At 42.1% G+C, this 22,541-nt stretch overlaps 1 protein-coding gene across 2 annotated transcripts in view; it reads right to left on the bottom strand.

The window, feature by feature from the left end:
- LOC146866842 (uncharacterized) overlaps nt 1-22,541 on the bottom strand; it is a 171,629-nt gene that overhangs the window by 23,782 nt on the left and 125,306 nt on the right. For both annotated transcript variants that reach the window (XM_085602380.1, XM_085602390.1), the window contains 4 exons: nt 8,677-8,706; nt 7,880-7,909; nt 5,591-5,620; nt 2,213-2,242 (listed from right to left, as the gene is read on the bottom strand). In XM_085602380.1, the coding sequence (XP_085458506.1) occupies nt 2,213-2,242; nt 5,591-5,620; nt 7,880-7,909; nt 8,677-8,706 (120 nt within the window). The remainder of the gene's footprint in view (nt 1-2,212; nt 2,243-5,590; nt 5,621-7,879; nt 7,910-8,676; nt 8,707-22,541) is intronic.

Below are 22,541 nucleotides of genomic sequence, written 5' to 3'. Positions count from 1 at the left end.
ATGCCCACCAACTTAATCTTATATACAACATACAATAACAAAGATCTCTGAGGCAAATACATTCTTTTTGGATTAAGGAGGCATATCAGCATTCTTCTCACGTTCCCCAAAAAGAAGGAAAGTATGTCAAGACATTGTGGCCAGAGGGCTTCTACAGGGATCCCCAACTTGTTAGAACTTTCAAAAATGTACAATCAACCTAATATTCCACTATTGGGTTCATCTTGGGAAATGTTTTGACACCATAGGAGCCAATTATGACTTTTAACTCAAAAATCGGAATGAGGCCCCTGGCTTTGCTAGAACACTACAAGACAGAGAGTTTCAGCTCTTTTTTTTCTTTCATGAAATAATGCCTCATGTTGACATTATACAACTAGTTACAAAAATATGAAAAATAGACTTTCTTTGTGCAAAGAGTTACCAGTCAGTTTGTCACCAGCACAAACAAAGTCAGAGAAGTGATTGACAGCAGACTGCCAAACGATTCTGGTTTCTCAAAACACAGAAAAAACATCAGAAGTCTGGTCCGAATTGCATAGGAGATATGTGACACTATAATTGTGCATACAAAGCAACGTTTTTGTTTTCCAAAGCATTTGGTGAGTACCAAATTACTAAAAAGGGATCTTGCTTTATTGAGCAAGCCCTGAATGAGGCTGTGGAAGCTTATCCTATGGTCAACAAAGAGGATCTAACAACTGAATTAAATGTACTGTATGTAATGCATGTGTATCAGGAGGCCTCTGGTGCCATGTTTTTTGCTTGGTTTAATTCAGAATCTTAATATGAAAAAGTTACCTACAGAGAGAGTGGCTTTACTAAGAATAGTAATTACCACTCGTATGACGACAGCGGAGTCAGAACAATGTTTTTCCACTTTGAACAGAATCAAGACATTCCTGAGGAACACCATGACTGGGGAAAAACTGAATTCTTTAGCAATGCTTTCTAGATAGAGAGACCTTGTTAAGAGAATCCTAGACTGTAATCATTGAAATGTTGTGCAGCTATTAAAGACAGATGTGCTGATTTTGTCTACAAAAAGAGAACAGTATGTTAACCTTAATATTTCTTGAATGCTTTTAGTTTGTGACCTGCTCAGCTGTTCCTCCTCTGCTGTACAGATATTGGAGACCCTGAAATCTCTGGTATATGCCTGATTTCAATCTGTCTGATGTTAACTTTCTGGTTGGTTGCTCTCAAAGAGACATATAGTGCCTTGTAGAATGCTCTACTGCCCTTTAATATTTATTCTTTGCTATCTCACTGTGTCCAGTCCGACAAATCACTATATCTTTTATTTCCGCAGTAGATTTAATTTCTAAAGGTGTACCAATAAATAAAGAAATCTGTGAGGTGCTCAGCATTTTTATCTCAAAGTCTATAATGAGGTTCTGTGGTTATTTTGAATGAGCAGCTGGCTACGTTATTATCATATGAGATCTCCTTATTGATGTTATAATGTTATAACTACACTTTCACAATTACTTTAACCTTCTTGCTTTCTCAAATATGCTTGAAAATGCACCATTTGCCCACGCTTTTAAAAAAATGTTCTTGAGGGGAGAAACTCCCCCGAACTTCCCTTATGCCGTTCATGTGCACTCGCTCACCACAATGCACTCAGCCACAACTTTTACGCCTCATCACTTTCAAATGTCACAAGCCGCCACTGCCTATAAATGAGGAGTGTCCTTTCACACTTCTACGTTTCCTTATTGTCGAAGTACACACAGAGAAAACCAGGATAGGCAGGAGATACTCAAAGACTAAAACACATGGGGTAGCATTAGCCCAAACCGAGGGGCTCACTCTGGGAGGGGGCATGATGTGTCCCTCTTTCTCCCCACCTACCCACAGACTGTTCCCTTGTCCTTTTGGATAGGCTAGTGTGTTAATGTGTTATGAGCATGTTCCCTTCTAAAGCGAAGTCAGGGAAATATATGCACAAACCCTGTCTGCAATTCCAGGGCCAACAAATGACAAGGTTTGCTCATGCACAGACCATGCCCTGTTTCTGTAAAGTATCTGAAGACCCCTACAAAGATGGCTACAGTCAGGAACGTCCCTTGTCTTTGTTCTGGTTTTTATAATGACATTTTGAAATCAGAATCATTCTAGATGATGCAATATACTCTCCTTAGATTTACATCCAATGAGAAAATACATCTGTTCTTGATATGATTTAATCGCTATGATCTGCACTTACCTGGGTTTTTAGCTGTTGGGGGTAGAGTACCTATTAGAAAGAAACATATTGCCTATTAAAGCCACTAATTATAAAATCAAGAAAAATTCAGTTCATTTACTTAATGCTCTCATCTTGCCTTTGTTCTACTTTGTAATGTCATTGAGACATTTTTCAATTAAGCAAGAATAAACATTAAAACAAGATTTATTATGAATCTCTGCAAAATGAAAGTGCAATTATGTACTTGATCATGATTGCTGAGAGTAATAGACAATTGTTTGTTGTCCCTTTTGTTTAGAACAGCAGCCTAGACAGACACTCCCCAACACTTGCAAACAAGAACTGTAAATCGGAACTCTCTACAAAGATGATCATGGCTATTGCGCTACCCTTCATCAGAGCAGTAGAGGAGTGAAACAGGACTGTGACTGGTTATAGCATTGTATGGTAACATCGAATTCTCTGTTTTCTAGAAAAAAGGCTTGATCAAGAGACCACATGACATAAATGTTATCCATAATATTGGTATGGTAAATTAAATTATGTTTGGGTATTCACTTAAGGATTTAGCCCTTTTTCCATAAGTCAATTTATTTTTCATTCCTTCTGTATTTCCGTTATTCAGGCCTTAGCCTGCATTGAACAGCAATTCTATATTCAAGGAACTGGATTGTTTTTTATGACATCTGTCAATTAATAGGTATTTGGTTGATTAAGTAGCAAGTGGGGTAGATCCTTAATTATGTAGAAAATACAGCTATCTCAGAATCACATAGTGCAGTGGCCTGGCCCTTGCTGTGCTCATGAAAATACCAGCTCTAAGCAAAGTAAAGTACTCCACTGGCCTGTGGGAGTATTTGTCCACCAAATTTAGAGATGCCCTTAAGCCATCGGGCATCTCTTGCATTGGCAGGATTCACCGTCGAAGTGATTCCAGTCAATTCATTGAATGTTGGCTCTGTCAACATGACACTGCTTTGCTGCAAACTTTCATTGATTTTTTCATTTTCAAGAATTAAATCCTAAAGTAGGCTTTTGTTGTCAAAAATAAAAAAGCAATAGCCCCTTACCATGAAAATTTTCTCCCATGGCGTACAGGGCATTTTGCAGTCTTCAATGCGTCTTAACACCAGGTTTTACCTGGTGGGGACTGGCAGTGAAATCTTTCTATTTCAGCGCACACAACAATAGGCAAGACCTCCACTAGCCCTTAGCCTGTTAGGCCATCTGAGGTATATGTCGGGAGCAGAGATGGAGTGGTCACGGTTGTCAACATACTGAATTCCTACTGTCTCTAAATGAGGCACGCGGCCCTTTAGATTGGCGGATAGGGTACTTTGTCACCTTCACGACGGAGTACCCACTCTGCCAAACTTTAAATTGGGCCCATTGTCTACACCGTAGTTTTGGGTTAATTGTTGTACTCTAATTTCATTATGATCTGATTTTACTTATTCTGCACATTCTGTTCTATATGATATAGGTTTTTCAATACAATAAATTAACTCTATTAGATATTTTACTAATTACATAAGACTGGGGAGACAGATATTTTGCTGATTACATAAGCCTGGGAAGACAGATATTTTACTGCAGTGGCATAACAATAGGCCTGCAGTCCCCGCGTTGCGGGGTGCCCCCTATATCCAAATATGGCTGAACACAACTGTGTACAGTAAAAACAAGGGAATAGGGCTCACACTGTCTGGCATACCAGCCACAATTTGCTCAAATGCATTGTGTTAAATCCAGTGATTCATAACATTCACTTCAATTGTACGTCTTTAGTGTTCACCATTGTTAGGAATGGGAAGTCAGTGCTGTGTATCTCTAGCCAAGTATGCTTGCCCTTCAACAATAGTGAAAGCTAAAGATTTTCGACTCAAGTGAGTGTAATCATATACTGCATTTACCACAATACATCCGGGTGAATTGGGTGTTGGTATGGCAGGCAGGGCGATCCCTTCTCCTTATATGACTGACTCCTTAGTGAGTTGTTGGCCCGACGAAATCTGGGACGCACCTACACTCTGTGAATGGTGCAGAAATCTGAGAAGGGCGTAAACAGCATCCCCCGCACCCCACAGTTTTTCTTGTCTACTGCAGAAGGACAAAAATCCAGAAACACGTGTTTGAGAGATACACAACACTGACTGCACCAGGAATAGTGACAACTAAAGACTTTCAACTCAAGTGAGTGTTAGTATACAATGCATTTCCCTGAATGCTTCTGGGCCTGTTGTGTGCTGGTATGGCAGACAGTGTGCCCCGTCCTCCTTCTACAACTGTGTAGGGTGTCAGCTTGCCGAACCAACTTATAGACATGCACCATCATGTCTGCAAGTGCTGAATGAATATACCCAGACAGATTTCAGAGACCCTTTCTGTCGACAGCCTGTGCTCGCATCTGCTTAAAGTTTAGACCTGGGACATTTTTAAAATGTTCCTCAATTGATTTAACCTGTTAGGAATTAAAGTAACATTATATCATTACAGCTTTTGTATGAAAATATAAATTATAACAGATTCATCGCAGACATTGACATTATTGGCCTGTGATATGTTATACCAGGTTCTCTACTTATGCAAAGATAGCATTTTAGTGTGGGGTACAATTTACTCCCACAAATCCATTTTGTACAGACAAAAGTGCATGTACTCTTCTGCTGACAATGCATTCATTAAAAATCACTTTTCCTCATTTGCAGTGACTCGTGGGATACCCCATAGAAAGGAGGAGCTTTCTTTCAGCCTTCTGTGTTTTCTTATTGTACAAGTACACACAGAGAAAACCAGACCAGCCAGGAGGTGCTTACTGTCTGCCACACACAGTGTAGCATTAGTTCAACCCAAGGAGTTAGTCTGTGAGGGGGCATGATATGTCCCTCTTCCTCCCACCTACCTACAGTTTGTTATCTTGCCCTACCTGCAATCCCATGGCCAACCTATAAGGTTTGGTCATGCACAGACCAAACCCTGTGTCTTTGTTGTATCTTAAGACCCCTCCCAAATTAGCTACAGTCAGGAACTTCACTTGTCTTTGTTCACGTTTTTCCATGGCCTGCCAATATCAGAATTTTTCTAGATTATATACTCTACTCTCCTTAAGTTTAACCCCAATGAGAAAATAAATCTGTTCCTAATATGATATATTCTTTTTAGTTTTATATAGCTCAAACTTGACTAAAAAGTATCAGTGTGCTTTATGTGGGCACCAGTTATTTTAAAGAAAGACATATTTGTTTTGTTAGGCACTGGGAGATAAGGTGATTTGCCCAGAATCACAGGATGTTGAGCATGCCTGCAGATACTCATACCCAGTTCTCCAGCTACGAGGTCAACCGCTCTAGCCGTTGAGCCACATTCTCTATTTTATTTTCTTTGTGCTGCACTTACCAGGGGTTTTGGCGGTCGGTGGTAGAGTACCTGTTAGGAGGAAAAATATTGCTTATTACTGCCATTAAATATCAACCAAAAGCTCTTATCTTGCCTTTGTGCTACTTTGTAATGTAATTGAGACATTTTTCAGTTAAGCAAGAATGAACATCAAAATAAGATTTTACATGAATCTCTGCACTACGAAAGTGTAAGTATGTACATAATCATGAGTGCAGAGAATAGTAGAGAATTGCATTAGTTCCTTTTTCTTTAGAACAGCAACCTAGACAGACCCCCACACCCAAAAAAGAACTGAAAATCAGAACACTCTACAAAGATTATCATGGCTATTGCGCTGCGCTTTACACAGAACAGTAGAGATCTGAACCAGGAATGTGGCTGGTTATAGCATTGTGTGGTAAAATCAAATTCTCTGTTTGCTAGAGAAAGGCTATATCAAGAGCCTACACAACATAAATGTCCATAATATTGGTATGGTAGAGGTCATTGTGGTGGGTATTCTCGGGATTTAGCACTTTCTCCACACTCAAAATATTACTACTTTTGTATTTCCGTAATTCAGGCTCTATGCCTCCATAGAACATCAGTTCTATATTCAGGGCACTGGATTGTTTTTGCTGACATCTGCCAGTTATTCAGTATATGGTGGATTAAGTAGTAAGTGGGGAAGATCCTTAATTATGTAGAAAATACAGCTACCTCAGAATCATATAGTGCAGTGGCTCTTACTATGTTCCTGAACATGCCAGCCATGAGCAAAGCAAAACCCTCCACTGGCCTGAGGGATTACGGAATTTAGAGATGCCCTCTGGCCAGCTGGCATCTCTTACATTGGTAGGATTTACTGTCACATTGGTTCTTGTTAATCCATTCAAAGTTTGATGGATGGCTCTGTAAACACGACATAGCCTTCCTGCAAACTTTCAATATTTTTTTCATTTTCAAAAATGTTATACTTAAGTAGGCTCCTGTTTTTTTAAGTAAAAAAGCAATGACCTCCTCACTATTGAAATTTTCTCCCACGGTGCACAGGGTATTGTGCAGTCTTCACTGCCTCCTACCACCAAGATTTACCTGGTGTTGTCTGACAGTGAAATCTTCCTATTTCATTTCACACTGTAAATGGGGTGGATGGACCCTTAGCAAAACCTCCATTAGCTCTTACTCTGTCAGGCCACATTAGGTGTAAGTCGGCAGCAGAGATGAGGTGGTGTCTGTGGTCAACATACTGATGGTCCTACTGTCTCTAAATGAGGCGAGTGGACCATCAATTTGGTGGAGAGGGTACTTTGTCACCATTACGACAGAGTACCCTCTCTAAATTGGGTCCATGGTCTACACCACAGTTATTTGTTGCACTCTATTTTCATTTTGATCTCATTTTACTTACTGTTTGCATTCTGTTCTGAATTATATCGGTTTTTCAAAACAATAAATTAACTCTGTGAGACATTTTACTGATTACATAAGTCGGGGGAGACAGATATTTTACTGATTACATAAGCCGGGGGAGACAGATATTTTACTGATTACATAAGCCTGGGGGGATGGCTAAATATGTCTCTTGCCATGTTCTAAACTCAACAGGCTTGTCTCAATCACTGATTCCCTTCTCACCAAATTTGACATCAACTTTATTCCTTTCTCGCTTCAATTTAAAGGACTTGAGGTCTGATATAAAATGACAGAGCAGGTTAGGTCTGTCGTGCAGATCCTCCCTTGCAGATGCACACAATGGCACTAAGTGTCAGTGCTGTGTATAGAGATTCAGGCCCTCTGCCTCTGGGTTGTACAGTAGGCATGCACGAACACCAAATCCCCAATGTGGACTACAGTCAAACTAGGGTGAAAGTATCAACCCCCAAGTATGGCTTAGCACAACTGTGTACAGTCAAAACAAGGGAGGAGGGGGTCACTCTGTCTGGCATATCAGCAGTGGCCTAACAATAGCCCCGCAGCACACGCGATGCGGAGGCCCCCTCTGGTGCTGTGAACGGACAGAGGGGCCCTGGCCTGAGAGCACTTGACTGGGTACCTGGGACAATGGTGTGCTGGTATGCCAGGCAGTGTGCCCCCTCCTCCACCTGCAACTGTGTACAGTGTCAGCTTGCCGAACCATCTTATAGACATACACTATTGTGTCTGAAAGTGCTAAATGAATATACCCAATCAGATTTCAGAGACTCAATTCTGTCCACAACCTGTGCTTGTCTCTACTTGAAGTTCAGTCTTGGGACATCTTTAAGATTTTCTTGGATTGATTCATTCACTGTATGCAGCACTTACCAGAGGGTTTGGGAGTTGAACCTATCAAACCTGTAAGAAAGTAAAGTAACATTATATTGTTTCTACTTTGCATGAAAATATAAATTATAACAGATGGCACTCCATTGCAGACATTGCCATTATTATCCTGTAACATTTTATAGCAGGTGCTCTTCCTATGTAAAGATAACATTTATAGTGTGAGTGCAATTTTCTATTACAAAACCCTTTTGTACAAACAAATCTGCATGTCCTCTTTTACTGACAATGCATTCAGAAATGAGCTTTTCCTCATTTGTAGTGAATCGTGGGATGCCCCATAGAAACAAGGAGCTTTATTTCGGCCTTCTGCGTTTCCTTGCCGTGGAAGTACACAAAGAGAAAACCATACAAGGCAGTAGGTGCTTAATGTCGACCAAACATTGGGTAGCATTAGTCCAACCCCAGGGGATTACTCTGAGAGTGGGCATATGTCTCTTTCCCCACCCACCTACCCACAAACCGTTCTCTTGTCCTGCAGGGCGGACCAGTGTGTTAGTGTGCTATGCTAATGATCCCCTTCCAAAGCTAAGTCAGGGGAGTATATGAACAAACTCTACCTACGTTTAAAGAGAAAACCATCAAGGTTTTCTCATGCACAGACCACACCTTGTGTCTGTAGAGTATCTTAAGACCCCTACAAAGGTGGCTTTGTTCAAGTTTTCTTAATGGGCTGTCCAATCAGAATTCTAGATTATGTACTCTACTTTCCTTAGATTAAAGCCCAAAGAGAACTTACATCTGTCCTTTATATGAGTCATTCTTAGTGTTGCACTTACCAGGGGTTTTGGATGTCGTGGGCAGAGTACCTATTTGGAGGAGGGAAAGTATTACTTATTACTGCCATTGATTATAAAATTAAGATAAATGCAGTTCATCAACTAAATGCTCTTATCTTGCCTTTGCACTACTTTGTAATGTAATTAAGGGAATTTTATATAAGCAAGAATGAACATCAAAACGAGATTTTACATGAATCACTGCAATTCAGAAGTACACTTATGCACTTGATCATGCTTGATGAGAGTAGCAGACAACTGTATTAGGTCCCTTTTGTTCAGACAGCAGCTTAGACAGACCCCCGTCCCACCTGCAAAAGGACTTTAAAAAGAACCCTCTACAAAGGTAAACATTACTATTGTGCTACCTGTGCACAGAACAGTAGAGCTCTGAACCAGGGCTGTGGCGGGTTATTTCATTGTATGGTAAAATCTAGTTCACTGTTTGCTAGAGAAAGGCTATATCAAGAGACTACACAACATACATGTTATCCATTATATTGGTATGATAAAGGAAGTTCTGTTTGTGTATTCTCCTTGAAATATAGCACTTTCTCCACAAGTCAAATGATTTTTCATTCCATCTGTATTTCTGTCATTCAGATTCCACTCCTCCATAAAATAGATGTGTCATATTTAGGGCACTGGAATTTTTTTACTGACATCTGCCGTTTAAGTAGATAGTGGATTAAGTAGTAGTGAGGTAAATACTTAATGATGTAGAAATAACAGGTCACACTGAACCACATAGTGCAGTGGCCCTGGCTATGTTCCAGAACATGCCAGGCCTGAGCAAAGAAAAGTACTCCTTTGGCCTGATGGAGGTCAGGCCCCTGAATTTACAGATGTCCACTGGCCTCTTGTATTAGCAGGATTCACTGTCAAAGTGGTACCTTGTAATGCATTGAAAATTTGATGTACGGCTCCATCCACATGAGAGAGATTTACAGCAAGCTTTCCATGATTTCTTTTTATTTTCAAAAACTGAACCCCTGAGTAGGCTTTTGTTTTCAGAAATAAAAAAGCAAGGAACCCTAGTGCCGGGCATTTTGCAGTTTTCATTGCCTCTCACTGGCGGTGAATGACAGTGAAATCTTGCTATTTCATGGCTCACTGTAAATAGTGTGGATGGACAATTACAAAACCTCCAAAAGCCCTTACTCTCAGGCCATCTGATGTGTATATCAGCAGCAGAGATGGAGTGAGCTCCATTGTCAACATACTGGACGTGTCTCTAAAGAGGCGAGCAGATCTTCAGTTTAGCAGAGAGGGTACTCTATCACCTTTATTAAAGATAGTCTCTGCCACAGTTTTTGGTTAACTGTTGTCTTACACGGTGGAAGAGATTGAACAGCAGTATTTTACCTTCTTAGGTAGTGATAAATAGTTGTGAGGCACTGGGACTTTAGAGGAATATGCTATTTCTGCCTAAAAATTTAGGAAATTTCGATAACTTTCGAAAGTAAATACATGACACAAAGAACCACAAACACAATAACAATCTACAAAGCTAAACAACAATAGTAAAATAAAATTACAATGCACAACCAAAATCTGTCAAACTTAAGGCAGCACAGACCACACAGTAAAATTGCAACACAACATAATAGTGCCTCAGAGCTCTCTGTCTGCCACAGTTTTGAAAAATATAGCTCTGCAATAGGCTTAACCTGTAAATGGCAACATATGCCCTGAAATATTTGTGCAGCCTAAGAGATCAGGAAAATATACTGATGCTGACAATCTAAGTACAGATAACTCCACACCGCAAGGCAATCCTGTGTCTCTGAACCTTTACTTCCCAGTTCCCTATTGCTACCCCCACAAAGAAAGTGACTAGATGCATTTATGCATTACTGTTTCCACAACGAATGTGCTATAGAAAACATACATCTCCCTCTTTTATACCCGCGATGAATAGTGAACAGAAAATACACATTCTCTACTACTGCATCAGCAATGAATGTATGTATAATGGATGAGAGTCTTTCGGAGTTCCTTCCAGAGAGTGTGTGTAACGCTACAGCTTTAGCAATGACGCTTAACATGGCTTTTGCAGACATTATCCGAAAGTATTTTAGAGTCCTCAATTGTATGAATAAATACAACTCTTTAATCTTTCAGTTTCAAATCTACATACAAAAAACAATTACATGATTGAAATCAAAGATGTGTAATCAATAGGGGAACAGAAGAGCTAATATTTATAGAGGTCCTGTTCCTATGCTCCTCAAAGTATATACATAAGACACTGAAGGTAATCAGTTCCTCTGTTGTGGCAAGTATGTGATAGATGTCACTGTATGCCTGAAATAATTTCTGTCGCTGGGAGATCTGAATTTCAGATCATAATGCCCTCACACACCTGTTAGGGTGTCATGCTTCATCATAGGGCGCTCCTCGGTGGACCGGCGCTGTAATGTCCAACGGGCCTGGTGGCTTCTTTGGCGGAGTTCTTTTGATCTGAGATCGCCGTATGTGAAGGGTGTATGTAGGCAACAGGTGCTGGGTAAGTGTTAAAGTGAATAAGTGATTTTAAAATAGGCTCCAGACCTATGAATATTTGAATTCGAAAACAAGGCTGGGACTATATAAAAACAGTGGTGCCACCAACAGGTCGTAAGGTACCTAGGTGGCTAGTGAATAGGTTTGGTCGACATGTTTCGTGTCATATGAGCTCCAAAATCGAGCAACACTTCTTCAGGACCAGGGTAGGTAAAAGTGATCCCCTATGGAGAACACCAAAAAAGAGACACACCCTAATTATGGGGATGTGATTAGAAGAAATGTAGGCCCCAGTGAGGGAACCTACCATGCCTCTCCACCTAAACAGAGGGAGACAAAAGGAAAAAGAAAAGCAAGGAGGACAAAAAAAGCGACATGAGTGGATCCTGTCCAATAAAATGTAATAATTTATACACACAAATTGAGTTCTATAGGCTAAAGTGGTCGCGTAAGTGACGGGGTATGGTGTTGATTGATCTCATCCCCATCACAACCAAGAACTAATCAGAGAGTGGTATAGTGATAAAATAGTAATCGCTCGCATTGTCTGCAGGCTAAAGTAACCAGACCACAGTAGAACAGAAACAAATATAAACGGATATATACACATGGATATGTAGGGTCTTACCTTACTGGGTGAAAAGACTCACTTCATGGAAGGTGGGGGAAGTTGGCCCACGTACTCATGGGTGACCAACTGAAACGAAAATAATGAAGGACAGACAAAACCAAAAAACGGCTAAATGAGCTACGGTAGGTAAAACATGGAAAAAGCCAAGAATCGGCAAGGGGGGGTCTATCTCTGCACAACAGTGCGCGTAGATACAAATATTATACTAGATGTCACATAAAGGTTACAGTATCTGAGAGGGATAATGCGGGTCTGAATGTATGGTGACATACCGCCCCGAAATGTCAAAATATAGTGAAAGCAGCACAAACTCGTGCTGTGGAAAGTGCTCTTAAGATTAAGATTATGACAATTGCGAATGGGAATATAGAAATAAAAGAAATTGAACAGGTGTGCAGCCGGCTGAGGCTGAAAGGTAAAGACTATGCATATTACCGGTGCGTAAATGAACAGCACGATCACATATAGTAAGTGCCAACAGGGGGTCATGCCTAAAAGTAACAGAGGACGAGTGGTACACTTACCGATTAGAAGGTGGGCAATGCCTGCTCATCCACGTTCTCCCCCGCTTCCGAATCTTACCGTGAATGTGGAAGCTTCGGTAATATAAAGGACTTCCGGGATGCTGATCGCGTTGGTTGTGGCGTCGATGTAACATTAGGCATCAGAGGCCGCCATCTTGTCCCCGGACTGTATTGCCTGACTCAGTGTGAAAAGACTATTTCCCGAAGGGATGTAGAAACTTCATAACAATGAGGAAGTTGAAGTGACGATAAAAAATAAAATAATAAAAAAGAGAGAGGGATAATAACCTCACAGACAATTGAGTGAGGGGATTCACATGGTAGTCCGAATAAGGATTCTATGTGACATAGTTAGTGGAGCCCGACAGAAGGTCAGATAGGTTATCGGGTGCAATTATGGAGAAACTAGATAGAGGTGGAGATGAAATGAGGGGTACTCAAACATAGACTACCAAGTGATATTAGAGTAAGAGTATATATGCAATGGAAAATTGGGCCATAAAAAGATATCGAATCGACACCCGATGTTTGTTATTATATCTGTGAGGTCTCTACAGATACGGTCAGTTATCTAGTCCTATACTGAAGGTGGGAGTGACAGTTTATTCTTTCAAAGGTAGTCAGTGTCCATGTCAGAGTTTGGACCAAGGAATGGCTTCATTCAAACCCTTCTTTTGCGTTGATAAGCGGAAAATCCATCTTTGCTCGGTTTCAAAAAGTTTGTGCGTCGTCCAGTTGATGTTACTTTCAATCACTGTCCAGGACATTTTGTCCGCCCCATGTGGGTGGGACAGATAGTGGGTGCTCATTTTGGTTGTGGATCTACCACATCGTATGTTGCTGCAATGTTCCATAATCCTTGTCTTTACTGGGCGCGTGGTCATCCCCACGTACTGAAAATTGCAAGGGCATTTAATGAGGTATACACAATTCTTTGAATTGCAATTCGTATGTGTTCTTTGGGTCCAGGTTTTACCTTCTTCCAGATTGAGTTCCTTTGTCATCAATGTTAGTGCACATACTCCACAGTGTCCGCGTACTGGTGTAGTGTTCCATAGTGTACCTTGTGCATTCTTCTGAGTGTTTTTTTGTCGAGTATGGACTAGTATGTCACGAAGGTTACTTGTTCGTTTATTGGCAAACCTTGGTAGTGGCAGTGAAAGTTTGCCTGGGGAGAGGATTTTCCTATGTTTGCGAATGATTCTTTGGATGGTATTGGATTCAGGTGTGAATGTAGTGACACAAGTTATCAAGTCTTCAGTTTTCCTTTGTTTAGGTTCCAAAAGTGCCTCTCTGTTGTTGTTGAGTGCTCTTTTTTTTGATTGTGTGATGATGTTCTGAGGATAATCTCAGGCTGCTAAGTTTGTACTCAATGTGGCTGCTTCCTTCCTATAGTCGATGGTAGATTCACAGTTTCTACGGAGGCGCAGAAATTGTCCGAAAGGTAAATTATTCCTCAATGCTTTGGGATGATGGCTCCCATACTGTAGGAGATTGTTAGGATCCGAGGGTTTTTTATAGGTACATGTAGACAGTTGTCCATTCCTGAGAATGATGGTAAGGTCAAGGAAGTGTATCTCAGTAGAAGATACAGACCTGGTGAATTGTAAAAAGGCGTCCAAGGAGTTGACCCATGTGAAAAGAAAAAGTTGTCACACGTTTGCATGTCTCCCTTCCAAAAGATGAGGATGTCATCTATGTAGCACCTCCACAAGATGATGTTGTTTGTATATACATTGTTATCTGTAAGGTGGAGGCGTTCAAATTCAGCTACATAGAGACAGGCCAGGCTCGGCACGAATGTGCTGCCCATGGATGTGCACTGGGTCTGATGGTAAAGTTGGTCATGGAATTGGAAGAAGTTCTCACACATTGCTAGTGGGGCGCATTCCATTATGAATGCTACCGGTGTCCTGGATGTCCAGTTTTCTGCAAGGAGGCGCTCTTCTACCACTCTGAGAGTCTCTGCTTGTGGAATATTAGTGTAGAGCGCCTCTACATCCAATGTCATCAAGAGGTTTATTTCTTCGCTTCTTGTGGTGTTAGAGATGAGGTTCAGGACGTCTCTTGTGTCTTGTAGGTATGAGGGAATTTGTTTCACCAAAGGTTGTAAAAAGCAGTCGCAGAACTTGCTCAGTGGTTCCAGCAGTGAGCCTATTCCGGATACTATAGGACGTCCAGGGGGGGGGGGGCCCTCACTCAATTGTCTGTGAGGTTATTATCCCTCTCTCTTTTTTATTATTTTATTTTTTATTGTCACTTTAACTTCCTCATTGTTATGAAGTTTCTACACCCCTTCAGGAGATAGTCTTTTCACACTGAGTCAGGCATACAGTCCGGGGACAAGATGGCGGCCTCTGACGCCTAATGTTACAACGGCGCCACAACCAACGTGATCAGCATCCCGGAAGTCCTTTATATTACCGAAGCTTCCACATTCACGGTAAGATTCGGAAGCGGGGGAGAACGTAGATGAGCAGGCATTGCCCACCTTCTAATCAGTAAGTTCACTCGTCCTCTGTTTTAGGCATGACCCCCTGTTGGCACTTACTATATGTAATCGTGCTGGTTATTTACGCACCGGTAATATGCATAGTCTTTACCTTTCAGCCGCAGCCGGCTGCACACCTGTTCAATTTCTTTTATTTCTATATTTCCATTCGCAATTTTCATAATCCTAAGAGTACTTTCCACAGCACGAGTTTGTGCTGCTTTCACTATATTTTGACATTTCGAGCGGTATGTCACCATACCTTCAGACCCGCATTATTCCTCTCGGATACTGTAACCTTTATGTGACATCTAGTACGATATTTGTATCTATGCGCACCGTCGTGCAGAGATAGACCCCCCTTGCCGATTCTTGGCTTTTTCCATGTTTTACCTACCTTAGCTCATTTAGCCGTTTTTTGGTTTTGTTGGTCCTTCATTATTTTCGTTTCAGTTGGTCACCCATGAGTACGTGGGCCAACTTCCCCCACCTTCCATGAAGTGAGTCTTTCCACCCAGTAAGGTAAGACCCTACATTGCCATGTTTTTATATTCGTTTATATTTGTTTCTGTTCTACTGTGGTTTGGTTACTTCAGCCTGCAGACAATGCGAGCGATTACTATTTTATCACTATACCACTCTCTGAGTAGTTCTTGGTTGTGATGGGGATGAGACCAATCAACACCATACCGCGTCACTTATGCGACCACTTTAGTCTATAGAACTCAATTTGTGTTTATAAATTATTACATTTTATTGGACAGGATCCACTCATGTCGCTTTTTTTGTCCTCCTTGCTTTTCTTTTCCCTTTTATCTCCCTCTATTTAGGTGGAGAGGCATGGTAGGTTCCCTCACTATGGCCTACATTTGTTCTAATCACATCCCCATAATTAGGGTGTGTCTCTTTTTTGGTGTTCTCCATTAGGGATCACTTTTACCAACCCTGGTCCTGAAGAAGTGTCGCTTGATTTTGGAGCTCATATGACACGAAACATGTCGACCAAACCTATTCACTAGCCACCTAGGTACCTTACAACCTGTTGGTGGCACCACTGTTTTTATATAGTCCCAGCCTTGTTTTCGAATTAAAATATTCATAGGTCTGGAGCCTATTTTAAAATCACTTATTCACTTTAACACATACCCAGCACCTGTTGCCCACATACACCCTTCACATACAGCGATCTCAGTTCAAAAGAACTCCGCCAAAGAAGCTACCAGGCCCATTGGACATTGCAGTGCCGGTCCGCCAAGGAGCGCCCTATGATGAAGCATGACACCCTAACAGGTGTGTGAGGACATTATGATCTGAAATTCAGATCTCCCAGTGACAGAAATTATTTCAGGCATACAGTGACATCTATCATATACTTGCCACAACAGAGGAACTGATTACCTTCAGTGTCTTATGAAATCAAAGATGGTCATCAGTTAAGGTGTTCTGCACCGAGTTAGCATTGATAGAATGGCAGATTGACATCTTAGGAAGAAGGAGAAAGTTAGTAGATTCATGATGCAAAGTGCTTTCATTGTGGCAGAGTAATAAGGCAAGGATGTAGTTTGATGAAAACAACCACTAAGGGCCTGATTACAAGTATAGGTGTTATTTATTGAACATGGTAAATAACAATCCCAAGGGGCACATTATTTATCGAGTGTGATAAATAGCACCTCTTACAAGTTGTTGGGCTATAACATGAGGATTTATGTTTTTAAGGCCCCAAAATCCAAATGATATGGTAAATACTGGAAGGTTTTCCTCTGTTAAATTTTAGCAGGATTGACCTGCCCAAATTCACTGGAAAATAAGTGTTTTAACACATCAGATAATTATCAAATGCGTTAAACACCTAACAACTCGTAAGTCCAACTTGTGCTTAAACAGGGGTTTATTCGCAGTTTGAAATTAACCGCCCAACTCATAATCAGGCCCTAAGAAGTCAGACTCTTGTATCATACACAGGGGCACTACGAAATTCTCCGGCAGGGTGGCTTAGAATTTATTAAGGGGAATTTTGGTTTACAGATTGCCTTGAAAGATGAGAAACAAGGGCCCTGACTCATCTCTAGTTGTATTTTTCCTACAAAATATCCTTTAAAATCTAGAGAAAGAGTGGTTTTAGTGTGGAGGTTTGCTGTAACAAGGGGTTTGCGCTGCAGGTGAAGCTATTAAGAGGTTTCCATCTTCTTGGAATCCTGTCTCTTTTTAGTATGCAGGGTGTGTTCAGTTTGAGGGCCATAAATAGTGTCCAATGGGATGTCTGTCTTCTTCCTTTGCAGTTGATGTCTCTATATTTATCTCACCGAAACCTGCCCACACATAGCTTCCTCTTTTCTCTCTGTGCACTGTCCTTGAGGTGAAATTGCCTGTCCTCTGGAGAAGGGGTCCACATCGGAGTTCTCATCTGGACCTTCCCTCCAAATACCAGGTCAACTGGTCATTGGCTTGTAGTGCTGTGTAGGGTCGTGCAGTACGCTCATCATAGCTGGAACTATGTTGGGTCTATTTATGCTCCCCTTAGTCTTCCCATGATCCCTTGATCATAGGGTTGGCTTGAGAGCACAGCTGTGTTATCATCTGATTATAAATGTTCATGTAGTCCCTGAATATTTCAAATTCTTGGCTGTTGAATGTGGATTTATTGTCGTTCTTGATGATTTTGAGAATTCTACATGTAAGGAAGGCAACCTGTAGTACTAGGATCACCTTGTTTGCACTTGTGGATGTTACTTTCCACACAGTGGGGAGCCGTAAACATTCACCCTTTCCTGCACTGCTTTTGTTGGAGCTACTACACCTCTGTGTCCTTCATGTGCCAAGTAAACCAGTTGTTGCGTCAGAGGTTTTGGAATGACTATGCTTATGCTCTCAGATGCTGTTGTGGACTTGCAGAATGTTAACAGTTTCCATGGGATGGCGCCAGGGAGTTAGAAGGTATGTATGCTATGTCACAGCAGATATGATTGTACAGTGCAGCTAATAGCTTGCTTGACGTGCAGCAGACGCTGACACTGACTGTAATGTGACAAAATAAATATTTCAATTATTGTCTTTTGTCTGTATAACATATGCAGGGCCACTGGAATTATGCAGCAGGAGAGGGTCAAATTATGCAAGAGAGTTGAGTAAATTATGCTGCAAGAAAAGGCAAATTATGCAGCATAACTTGCCACATTTTGCATGAGTACTACTTCATTATTTCAGCATTTTTAAACTTGGTAACACTGTCTGGTCATCAGCTGGACCTCATTAGTACCATTTTAATGCACAAATCTAGCAGTAAGCAAAAAAGAACACGTTTTGCAATTATGCAACAGTCTACACCCATTCGGCTTAAAAGTGGTATGAGTGCAGTATGTAGCTGGTGGTGCATTTGGGGAATATTGTCTATTGTTACTTATGAATGCTGCGGTAGTGATTAAAATAGAGACCCCATTTTTTAGCAATATCCCCTATATTTGCATTGACAACTGTACAGTAATTTCTACGGATACATTTTGAAAGCATACAAACATGAAAAGGGTTTCTTTTTTTCTTTTCTAACAGCTGCTATATTTTGAAATATTTGTACAGTGTATTATCAGGTATTTACATTTTATTGAGTTATAAATCTGTTTGCGTCCTACAGCCTTTCTCTTAACACTCCCTATAAGAGCACTTCACCTCTGCCCTCACCTACACTGCACCCTCATCCATGACTGACGCCAACACAGCGGCATACAACCTTCACCAATGGATCACCAACTGTGCCAATACTCTAACCCTCCTCCAGAACACCACGTGACAACACAACAAGAAAGCCAACTGGTTCACTACGGATCTCCGGGAATCCAGCCTCTCCTGCCAACGACTGGAGAAGACGTGGAGAAACAGCCAAACCCCAGAAGCACGATATGCCTCCAAACAGCTCTCACTGCATACCACCAACTAATCAAAGCAATGAAGAATAGCTTCATCCAAGACAGAATCCTCTCCAATGCCCACAACTCCAAGGAACTCTTCGCCATCATACAGGAATTTGCCAAACCCAACAGCGAAACAACCGACGTCCCTCTCTCCCAAGACCTCTGCAACAAACTCAGCTCCTTCTTTGACCTCAAGATCAAGATGCCCTACGACAACTTTGATGACCAAGACAACAGTACCGCCTCTACTCCCACCCCCAAGGATGCCACCCAACAGACCCTTCTCACCTGGACCCTTCTCACCACAGATGACACCTTAAAAGACACTGATGAGCATTCACTCTGGAGCACCTTCTGACCTCTGCCCGCTGCACATCTTCCACAGGGCCACCATCGCACCCAAGCTATGCCAAACTATCAACTGCTACCTCCAGACCGCCACATTCCCCGACAACTGGAAGCGTGCTGAAGTCAACCCCCACCTAAAGGAGCCCTGCCCAGACCCCACGGACCTAAAACAAATTCAAGCCCATCTCACTGCTTCCTTTTGCTGCAAAGTCATGGAAAAGGCTGTCAGCATCCAGCTACCACACTTCTCAGAAACCAACAGCATCCTAAACACCTCTCAATCCGGATAAAGGAGCAACTCCAGCACCGAGACCGCCCTCCTTACCACCACCGACGACATCCATACCAAGGCCACATGTAAGCCCTCATCCTCCTGGACCTATCAGCAGCCTTTGACACTGTCTCCCACCACACACTAGCCACCAAACTCTATGACACAGGCATCCAAGGAAAAGCCTTAGACTGGATACAATCTTTTCTATCAGGCAGAACACAGAGTATAAGATTCCCCCCTTCCTCTCAGAACTGACAGAGATCAGATGCGGAGTACCCCAACAGTCCTCCCTCAGACCCACATTCTTCAACATTTACATGGTCCCTCTTCAACACATCATCAGAAACCATGGGCTCAACATCGTCTCCTGCGCCAATGACACCCAGCTTACCCTCTCCCTAACCAAGGAACCCGACATCACCAGGTGCAATGGGATAACACCTGGTGGCCTCCCACCCTTGGAAACCCTCCCACCCCAAAGAACCATGCACGCAACCTCTGCATCATACTCAACTCTTCTCTCACCATGAATCACCAGATCAACGCAGTATCCTCCGCATGCTTCAACACCCTTTGCATACTGTGGTGCCAAACTGTCATGCAGATGTTGCTTTAACTAAATCTACATTTGTAAAGCGCAAACAATCATCCGTAAGGGTCTCTAGACACTGGGGGCCATTGGGAAGATTAAGCAAGCTAATGCCCAGAGTCACATGGTGCTGGGCTAATCTGCTGCCGGTGCCAGGGATCGAACTGTGATCCCCAGATTCCGGAGTCAGTCGCGCTGGCTGCGGCGCCACACCTCACCCCCTGCGGCGCCACACCTCACCCCCACGCATACGATGCAGGATGTTCAAGTGGATCCACCCTGATTCCAGTAAAACCGTCACCCAAGCACTCATCACCTGCAGGCTGGACTACAGCAACACTCTCTAGGCCGGAATCAACAAAAAACTCCTCTGCAAACTACAAACCATTCAGAATGATGCAGCCAGACTTATCCTCGATATCCCATGACACGATCACATCACCCAACACCTCCAGCACCTTCAATGGCTCCCCGTCGAAAGATAAATAACCTTCAAACTGCTAACACACGCCTACAAAGCCCTCCACAACACTGAACACCAATACCTCAACATCTGAATCTCATTCCACACCCCCAATAGAAACCTCCGATCAGCCAATCTCGTCTTAGCCACCGTCCCTCGTGTCTAGAGGACCAGAGCAGGAGGAAGATCCTTCTTCTACCTCATATCAAAGACCGTGAGTGAACTCCCCCTTCACCTCTGACTAAGCCCGATACTGCACCAGTTCAGAAAAGACTTCAACGACCTGGCTCTTCAAATGATCCCAAGGAGCTGCTCACACCACCCCCCCCCCCCCCCAGCACCTTGAGACCCTCATGGGTGAACAAACCCTGATTGATTGATTGTTGAAGATTGTCAGACACTTCACATTACAAAATCCCCTCATTTTACCAGTGATTATTAGTAACTAGCACGTCTGTCAATGCCTACCACTGAAACTAGGGATCTTCATCAAAGGAACACCTTTTCGCCACAAATGATTTTCACATGCATCGTAGTATGCATGAACTAGGCTTTGAAATATAATATATGTGTTTTGTTGCCAATACTACAGTATGTTATATTTTTATTTTTAGAATCTGGTAAAGTCTGATGAACTTTACTACATAATTTTTGGACTAAGACCAAAGAGTACAGAACCCAACCTCCTTTGCTGCTCCTGCACCCCCACAACCCAACTACCGCTGGTAAGGAAATTGACGCTATAATATTTTTACATTTTGCTTAAGTGATATATGTGGTCTACGTGGTGGCTGGGGGCATACACATCAGAATCAATTTGACTCATGGAACTGTGTAAATAATATTAAAAGATTGGACTGTTGGGAGTTTAAATAATGAATTGGCTCAGGTATAACAATGGCTGATGTAAGCTTTCTGCTCCAGCAGTCCAATGTTTGTCTTTCTTTTTCTCCCTTTTTAATTTAGAACATTCTACCCTCAATGGATGGAAGCTAATAATAGCTGTATAGCCCAGCTGCCTCAGGCTATACCGGTTGCTCAAGGTCCTCTCATTTGCCTTGTTATAGGCCCTCATCTGTTCCTTTGAAATATATGTTTGCTTCAAGGCCTTCAGCAACCAGTATGTATGGCACACCGAGGCAGCAGGCATAAGGCTATATTTTCATCAGTCATGTTGTGCAAATGGGAGCTGTTGAAGATATATTGTGATAATGCACAAGATATGCATTTTTGCAGAAATAGGAATTCTGTTTTTGCACCAAACATTATACATTGTACTTTGATTATTAACAGGTAACTTTAATATTGGTAAGACACCATGAATACATTAAAGCAGCTGCTTGCAAAACCATTCATTGGACTGAAACGTGAAGATAAACTAATTGTGAAACAATTAGAACCTGACTGGCCAAACCTAAAACTACAACAAATGTAAATTTTCAAACTTCTAGTAAACAAAAGTTGATTGCTCACAGGGAGTACTTCTCTGTTATGCTTCCCCTGCTTGCTGTTTGGTGGTGACGTTCCCTGGACCTAAAAGGAGTAATAGATTTGATGCATTTATCGGATAAAATAAAGAGCAGAAAAATACACAAAAAGAAAGCATCCTGGGACCGGTTTTGGGATATTACACCTCATCAGCCTGGCTAACTTGAATCCAGAGACACAGGGATCCTGGGTTAGTGAGGCTGGCTGATGATGGTGATGCCCCTGAACCGGTTCCAGGATGCTTGTTTCTGGTCCAGGCAGGACCTGGCTTGGCAGCTTGGGCTGGATCGTTCCCATGAGGAGCAGGGTCAATACTGATTTGCATATGGCTAGGTCTAAACTTGGGTGGTATGGTGCGCAATAAAGAGATCTATGGATTTATCCCGAATCTCTGGAATGGTGGTGAATGTTTGATTTGTTCCGCATTTTTTCCATCATTTGTGTGTCTTTTGCTTTCTTGCCCTAAGTGCGCCAAGGTAAGCCTAGATGTGGGTCACGGGCTTTATGTGCCACTGGATTCAAGCTAGCCTGGCTGATGAGGGGTGATACCCCAAAACCGTATCCCCGGAGACTTGTTTCTGATTTAGGGAGGACCTGGTTTGGCAAATCAGGCTGGACTGTTGCCATGAGGAGCAGGGTCAAGA

The sequence above is a fragment of the Triturus cristatus genome, chromosome 1_2 (genome assembly GCF_964204655.1).
Source record: "Triturus cristatus chromosome 1_2, aTriCri1.1, whole genome shotgun sequence".
NCBI lineage: Eukaryota > Metazoa > Chordata > Amphibia > Caudata > Salamandridae > Triturus > Triturus cristatus.
The sequence above is the reverse complement of the archived record's forward strand: the minus strand, read 5'-3'. Positions and strand labels throughout refer to the sequence as shown.